The sequence below is a fragment of the Barbus barbus genome (genome assembly GCF_936440315.1).
Source record: "Barbus barbus genome assembly, chromosome: 28".
Taxonomy (NCBI): domain Eukaryota; kingdom Metazoa; phylum Chordata; class Actinopteri; order Cypriniformes; family Cyprinidae; genus Barbus; species Barbus barbus.
The window spans coordinates 2,863,136-2,871,690 of record NC_136756.1 but is presented as its reverse complement, the minus strand read 5'-3'; the positions used below and the strand labels follow the sequence as shown (position 1 = coordinate 2,871,690).

Below are 8,555 nucleotides of genomic sequence, written 5' to 3'. Positions count from 1 at the left end.
GGAAATGATGACAGAATTTAATAGCAGTACATTTTCAGCATTTTAGCTCAAAATCATTGCTTTACAGTCAAGTTCCTTTCTATGTGACAAAAATGCATTAAGTTCATTATTAAGAATTCAGTAATATCTATCTTTGTTTGTTTCTGTCCTGTTTTATTTACTCCAAAGTAAGGCCCTATAGCCCAGTAAATCATTCACGAGGAGCTGGAGGATTTGTCCAGGGCCCCGGGCTCCGCCCACAGCGCGCGGCAGGACCCTGAAGTGGGAGTCCTTCCACACATCTCCAGTTCAGCTGCGCGCGCTGCGTCAAGAGCACTACACGGTAAGATGTTTTTCAGTCTGTGGTCACTTGTAACTGCATGTTTCTAACTTCCCGATATACAAATCAGCGAGAGCTGTTGTGATTGTGCGGCTTTCGCTGTACTGTCAGCTCAAAGCTGTTGTTTTGACCGGAAAAGTGGCACAACAAACAACACCAGACAGTAACGTTAGTTTCAGACGCTGGAAACGCACTCGTGGAATGTGTCACTGTTTTGTGCCATATAAAAAGAAACAAGCACTAAACGGCTCAAAACCGTCGACAAATGGCAGAATATTTAGAAATAAATAACATAGAAGGAGGTGGCCTGGACGCGTGTTGTTGGGAATCATACGGATCTCATTAAGTCAAACAATCCCAGGAATTTGCGCAGGATCGCTTTTGGAATCCTATCGATCAATCCTGAAGGATTTATTATCATTTGCTCATGGGATCCAACATAGAACAAAAGCTGCATTTGTTATGTGTCTGACCAAGGCCTTTGTAGAATATCAAAACCTTGCTGGATCGCAAACAACAAAACTCCCACAAAATAACTCCCACAGCATCCTCTGTGTTTTTCTTATTGTTCAATAGCAAGACCTCATTGCTAAACAGTCCATGTGGTTTTCTGATAAACATTACACAATATGCAATAGGAGTTGAATGTGAATTAGTGAATTGCAATGTTGTCATTTTAGTTTATCCACCACAGTCTTATTCTTATTTGATCCTGTAAGGATCCTTGTGATCAAACTGATCCAGTCATGTTTGTTTGACTGCTGCTCAACCCACAGTCACATTTCTCCAGTTCAGATCAAATCATTCGAAATAAATCATTAACCACTCAGCATATATTGTGTTGATGTCTTCAGTTCTTCAATTCCCTGCCTAAATTAAACAATGTGCTCTTAATTATACAAATCATTATATGATATATTATATTATACTCATTGAAGATGCAAGAGGCTGTGTTCTATTGTAAGTAACTAAGTATGATGTGCAAATTCACAATACCAGAAGGGAGGAGATCCTAAGAAAACAACGCAGAAAGTAAATGCCTTAAAAAGTGTAGCTGTATAGTATAAAAAAAAAAGTAATTCACATCTTAAAGAATATAGTTTGAATACCAATCATATTTAGCTGTGCCGCAGCGGGGGGCTAGAAGAGTTTTAGTAACACACTGATTGAAAGAGACTGAATTTTGTTGATGTTTAAAAACATGTTGATATTGTTTATATTAAAGTTAAACTTTCTTTCTCCTTTGATATGTTCAAAGTTAAATAGAAATACTTTAATAACTACCATTTCTGTCCTTTAGTGTGATGTCATGTCATATGGTGATGTGACACATAAAAGAACCACAGTTTTTATCTCAAAATATCTTAAAAAAAAAAAAAAACCAGTAGAGTATTGCAATGGGGAGATACAAATATCACTCAGCTTAAAATGGTATAATTTTCAGCAGTTTTGAATGGATGACAGCAAAGTTTATCAAAGTGTGTCTTGAAATTGTCCAACAAGTAATGGGGAAAAAATGTTAATTATAATCTAATATTAAATAAAAACCACTATATGAAAATAAGTGTCTAACAATAAAGATAAAACTGAGCCGTATTGGGTGGGACTGTCCGTACGGTATCTGTGACTGGCCAAACGACCCAACGGAATGGCCAGAGGTGTCGTTTCCCGACACTTTTTGTTACTTAATTGAGTCTCCAGGCAAGAGGCAGCTTACTACAAGCCTATACGTGAGGGCTTGTGAAAGTAAACATTTGTCGTTTTGTTTTTGCTTCATTTTAATAAAGTGATAAAGACTAGAGTTAAAGCCTGTAATGTTACCTATGTTTTGTCAATGTTAAAATTATTTTTAATTAAATTCTTTAATTTAAAAGTCTACTGAAGTGCCTTGAAGTGCACAGCATTATGTGGTGTGTGCTAAACGTATAGCTTAATCATTTTCACAAATACACGCCGTAAAATAAAAAGATATACCATGAAAATACTGAAGATTAACCATGGTTACAACCAAAAAATAGCTTACTATAGGTAAACCATGGTAAAAACAAATTAAACATGTTTTACAACACTAACCATAGTTTAACCATGGTATTTGAAGTGAAACTGTGGTTATAGGCTACAACTGGTAATAAAAACGCCCAAAAACATGGTTAGCCTACTTTTACTATAAAATAGTAATAGATTAATAGATTATGACATTTACATCACAAAATATCAGGGCGTGACATTTACTTGATGTGAAGTAGGGTTACTGTACGCCCCATCAGAACTGGGTTGCGGACGGTGCAGGGGGACAGGACTGATGACAGGTCATTGAAGGGTAAGTAGTCTAGCCTATCTGGAGTGCATATAAATATGAATATTAAGCTTGATATGTTTCATACGCTGTATATCCATAACTGCTGTCAGAGTTCTGATGTTGTGTGCTAGCCGCTCAGGTTTCTACCTCCGTCTGTTTTTTCGGCAGTATATACAGCGTCAGATTGTTTTGTTTTTTTACTTAGAGGTACAGAACGCCACACAGCAACTTTTCGGCATTGCACCAAGCAAAAATCAATCAAAATCATAACAAAAAATAAAGATCAAGCGCCTAACAAGGTCTCTGCGCATTAATTCGAATGGTTTGTTTTCCCCTACGGCATAAAATGATATGACGTTTTTGTGGGCGTTCCCAGCAATGCCGACCAAGTCTATAGCGAGTATCATATAGAGTTATTTTTTGTAGTTTGTTGTTGAGCTTAAGTGGCCAAATACACACAAAATGACACACATATGGCCGTCCTGGCGAGTATCCAGGTTTTTCTTAAGTAAATGTGAACAGTTGAGAAAGAAAACGCATGTGTATAGGCTATCGGATCCATGCATCATGTCTTCAAGTCAAGTTGAGCTTTATTGTCATTCTGCTACATGTGGGGACATACAGTGGAACGAAATGTCGTGTCTCGCAGGACCGCGGTGCTACATAAATACAGACATACAACAATGAAGTAAAAAACACTATAAAGCTATACACAACTAACCTACTGACAGATTTAACTATAAGTATACTATAAGTATTTACCCTATACAAACTAAAAGAATAAAGGATAAAAAATACAACTATACGAATGCTTCACATAAATATTACCCTATACAAACTAAAAAATAGAAGATAAAAAATACAAACTATACGAATGCTTCACAAATACTGTACATGTGCAAAGAGAGACATTTGAGTCAGCAGCTGGTTGGGGAACAGTGCAGGATGATTTGTAGTGCATGAGCATGTAAACATGCATATATTGCTGAGTCTTTTGTGAGATTGTGCACTCGCAGCAGTGTGTGTAAGTGTCCATAGTGCACATAGTCTAAAGAGTAAGTGTCCATAGTGTAAAGTGTCCATAGTGCACATAGAGGAGAGTGTCCATAGTGTAAAGTGTCCATAGTGCACATAGAGGAGAGTGTGTTACTACAGGTGGTTTGTACAGGCCCACTCACCTGTGTGTAGCACACTTTGAATTGCACAAAAAATAAAAATAAAATAAATAAAAAAAAAATTAAGTTCCATACAGTTTTTTCTTTGGTGTGGTAAGGTTTGGGGTGGGGGGTGGTCCATGTTCAGGAGGTAGGGGTTTGCATGGGGTTTCAGAGGGGGGTGGGGTGGTTTGAGTTCAGGGCTCTCACAGGGGAAAAAGCTGTTGAGCAGTCTGGCGGAGCGGGCTCTGATGCTCCGGTACCATCTTCCTGATGGTAGGAGCTGGAAGAGACTGTGGGAGGGATGGCTGGAGTCCTTCACGATGCTGTTGGTTTTGCTGGAGCATCGTGTAAGGAAGATGTCCAGGATGGAGGGGAGAGGGGCACCGATGGTCTTTGCAGCTGTGTTCACTGTCCGCTGGAGGGTCTTGCGGTCAGCAGCACTGGAGTTCCCGTACCAGACAGTGATGCAGCTGGTCAGCACACTCTCAATGGTGCCTCTGTAGAATGTGGTGAGGATGGGTGGATGGAGACTTGCTCTTTTCAGCCGGCGGAGAAAGTGTAGGCGCTGTTGTGCCTTTTTGGAGAGTGACATGGTGTTGGTGGTCCAGGTGAGATCCTCTGTGATGTGCACCCCCAGGAATTTAGTGCTGCTGACTCTCTCCACAGTCGAGCTGAAGTCAATGAACAGCATTCTAACATAGGAGTCTTTATTTTCTAGGTGGGTAAGAGCCAGGTGGAGGGTGGAGGAAATTGCATCGTCCGTAGAGCGGTTTGGACGGTATGCAAACTGGAGCGGGTCGAGTGTGTTGGGGAGGCTGGTTTTGATGTTATGCATGACTAGCCTCTCAAAGCACGTCATCATGATTGGAGTCAGTGCTATGGGACGGTAGTAGGGATGGGAAGATTAACCGATATGTATCGATACGCGGTCATGCGCGTGCACGATGCGAGTGCATCGGTAGAGCAGCAGAGGATGAATGAAATTTTGGAAACAAATCGAGATGCATCGGTTTTTGCGAGATGCATCGGTTTTTCCAAGATACAGCTTATCTTTTTAATATAGAATGTATTTCTTTGTTTATTAACAAGTGTTGTCAACCTGTTTTTGGAGTATAATTTAATCGACCTACATAAAGTAGGCCTTAGCAACGGACTTGCGGATGTGTACACTACAATTCAATGTATCAGGTGCGCGGATGAAGCTATTGGTGCGCCCTAATTGTCAGGTAGCGCGAGGAGCAAAGCAAACATGTCGGACGCCGAGACAATTTATTCCCCACCGAGTTTTAAATCTAAAGTGTGGCAACACTATGGATTTTACAAGAAAGATGGACAACTTGACAAGACAGATGCAATTTGTAAAATGTGCCGCGCATCTGTAAAATACACGGGCAGTACGACTAATCTGATATCTCACTTGAAGCGGCGCCACGGTGTTGTTGTGGAACCATCTTCCAGTGTCCCTGCATCCCCTGCCTCCTGCTGTGATTCACCTGTAGCTACCAGCTCCAAAAGTGGTGAGAAAAGCATTGAAAGTTTTTTCCACGCCCCGCTTGCAAACAGTTCCGCGCGCTCTACGGCAATAACGGATGCTATTGCATTGTTCATCTGCAAAGATATTCAGCCTTATAGTGTCACGGAGAACGAAGGTTTTAAACACCTCCTCCATGTCTTGGAGCCTCGTTATAAGATACCAAACCGAAAGCTATTCTCCGATAAACAGATTCCTGCTCTGTACGACAAATGCAGAAGAGAGATAGAGGAGTCTCTGCACAAAGCCCAAAGAGTTGCTGTAACAGTGGACGGCTGGACATCGTGCGCTACAGCATCATATGTAACGGTCACAGCAAACTACATAGATGACGGGTGGGTTCTCAAAAACCACGTTCTGCAGACCAGAGTGTTCAACGAGGCTCACACAGGGAATAATCTATCCGTTTTACTTCAGGATGTGTGCCGCGAGTGGAAGATTGAAGAGAAGAGCCCCGCGTTAGTCACAGATAACGCCAGAAACATGATCCTGGCTGGTGCTTGTGCCAAGATGGACCCACACGTGAGATGCATCGCCCACACATTGAACTTGGCATCTCAAAAAGCCTTTAAGGTGGACAGTGTCTCTGAGCTGGTGGTGAAAGTTAGGAAGCTTGTCTCCTTTTTCCACAAAAGCCCCAAGGCAACTGAAGTTCTGCGTGAAATACAGACACAGTTACACCTTCCCAACCACAAGCTCATCCATGACGTTTCCACCAGATGGAACAGTACCCTTGACATGTTGGAGCGTTTCTGGGAGCAGCAGCCTGCTGTACTGAACACCCTGCTGTCCAGGAAGATAAAGAGGCGTGAGGTTATGGCGAGTTTGACAGAAGATGACATGACACTGATCCCAGAGATCATCAAATTAATGTCACCTCTGAAAGTGGCAACTACACTCCTCAGTGAGGAAAAAAATCCCACCGTCTCCATTATCTCTCCAATCCAAGCCAAATTGCTGAGACAATTCCAACCAGATGAGAGTGATCTAGAGGTTATTTCCCACATGAAAGACAGATTCAGGCAGGACTTTGATGGCCGTTATACATATCTTGAAGGCACTCTCCACTGTGCGTCAGCACTTGACCCACGTTTTAAAGATCTGGCTTTTCTGGATGACAGTGATGCCAAGGATATGGTATTCATGAAGATAACAACCGAGGTGGTACAGATAAATGGAGAGGTAAGAACATTTAAAATAAGATCATTATTGCAGTTTAGAACTAATAATATATGATTATGCATTTATTTCTAATATTATGCATTTTTAAGGTAGAGGTCAGTGACACAATGCCGAATGAAGACCAGGCAACAGGCACATTGGAAGAGGACCAGACAGTTGAAACAGAAAACGACAAAAGCCCTTCCAAAGAGGACAAGACAGGTTGGTTTAAATGGAGACAATGACACAAATGTACAGAAGTATGTAGTGAAGATGCAATACAGTGAAGTAATTTTCAGATTGTAAATTAAAGGAATATTTTTAGCAGAACTGATAAGCCTCTCTTCTGCCCTCTTCTGTAGATGATGCCCCTCCGAAGAAAAGGACTGCCATGGACCAGATGTTTGGAGATTTCCTGAGTGCAAGACCACCAGCAAAAACCATCAGGGAGAAAGCTAAGGATGAAATCTTAAAATATAGAGAGAGGGACACTTTAGGTTTGGATGGGGATGTGTTGCAGTGGTGGAGACTGCAAGTAGATCTTCCACTACTATCAGCTTTAGCAAAGAGATATCTGTCCATCCCAGCAACAAGCGTACCAGCTGAAAGAGTTTTCAGCACAGCTGGAGACATAGTTACAGCTCAGTGTAGCTTGCTTCACCCTGATCATGTTTATCAGTTGATATTTCTGAAGAAAAACCTTTAACTGAAGGTGACTGACCACTGTACACTATTCTAAAAGGCCACAAGGTGTCCTCCTGTTTACTTTAAGAAATGTTATTTTTATTTTATTTTATTTTTATTAGCCTGTTGTTTACAGTGACAGTGATGTTTCAAAGTAAAAGCAGCATAACACTGCTAGTTCACGACGTTAAGTTTTGAATATTCAGTGGCAAAATATATCTTTGTAAAACTTATTTTCATAGTTGAAAAGTTAAATCACAATTCTTGTTGTGCAATAGTAAACCTTCTTTCTGTTGAAAGAGTGCAAATATTTTTTAGTATATATTGCACTTATACATTCTGTTCATCTTGAAATACTTAAACAATATGTGCCATATGTTCTAAAATGGCCCTCTACTGTAAACCGACACTCAGGCTCTGAGAGAAAAACCAGTTTGTAAAAAAAAGTCTTGGTTTTACTTGGTTAATAAATAATCAAACTCATTCAATGGCACCGCATCTTCTTTCACATCATCACATAAACTTGATCTAATTAGTTAGTGCTGAATTATTGCATCGTATCGTGATATGGGTGTGAATCGTATCGTATTGCATCGCAATATGTCACAAATGTATCGTTAATATATCGGATCGGATACTTTGTATCGAGATGCGTATCGGATCGGCATTATACCTTAGATGCCCAACCCTAGACGGTAGTCATTGAGACAGGACACAGGTGATTTCTTTGGTACCGGTATGATTGTTGTGGATTTGAAACACGTGGGGACGACTGCCTGGCTCAGCGAGGTGTTGAAGATATCTGTTAGGACATCTGTCAGCTGTGCAGCACAGTCTCTCAGAACACGGCCAGGTATGTTGACAGGACCCGCAGCCTTGCGTGGGTTAATCCTAGATAGGGTCTTCCTTACGTCGGCTGGAGACAGACAGAGTGCCCGGTCGTTGGGAGGTGTGGGCAGTTTTTGTGCAGGTGTGTCATTCTGCATTTCAAACCGTGAATAAAAGTGGTTGAGTGCATCGGGGAGGGATGTGTCCTCATCACAGGCCTGTGGCGGGGGCTTGTAGTCTGTGATGGTCTGAATGGCTTGCCACAGGCTCCGTGTGTCTCTGCTGTCTGTGAAGTGGTTGTTGATTTTTTGGGCATATGACCGTTTTGCTTTTTTGATGCCACAGGACAGATTGGCTCTTGCTGTTTTGAGGGCTGCTTTAGCTCCTGATCTGAGTGCTTCATCTCTGGTCTTTAGCAGCCCACGAACCTCTGCTGTCATCCATGGCTTCTGGTTTGCACGTGTGGTGATGGTCTTGGTGACTGTCACATCATCAGTGCACTTTTTTATGTAAGCAGTCACAGTTTCAGTGTACTCATGCAGGTCTGTGTGGTTGTTGTAGGTGGCTGCCTCTTTA

General features: G+C 41.5%; 2 protein-coding genes across 2 annotated transcripts in view; both read left to right on the top strand.

The window, feature by feature from the left end:
- The first annotated feature begins 246 nt into the window (after nucleotides 1-246).
- LOC306847943 (choline dehydrogenase, mitochondrial-like) overlaps nucleotides 247-8,555 on the top strand; it is a 34,071-nt gene continuing 25,762 nt past the window's right edge. Inside the window, exon 1 of the mRNA XM_079382195.1 lies at nucleotides 247-322. The gene's annotated coding sequence lies outside the window, so the exon portion shown is untranslated. The remainder of the gene's footprint in view (nucleotides 323-8,555) is intronic.
- Nucleotides 5,025-7,173, top strand: LOC306848279 (E3 SUMO-protein ligase ZBED1-like; the record flags this gene model as incomplete). Its single annotated transcript, XM_079382734.1, has 3 exons — nucleotides 5,025-6,488; nucleotides 6,578-6,689; nucleotides 6,830-7,173. 3 exons carry the CDS (start codon nucleotides 5,025-5,027, stop codon nucleotides 7,171-7,173), a joined length of 1,920 nt encoding a protein of 639 aa, XP_079238860.1.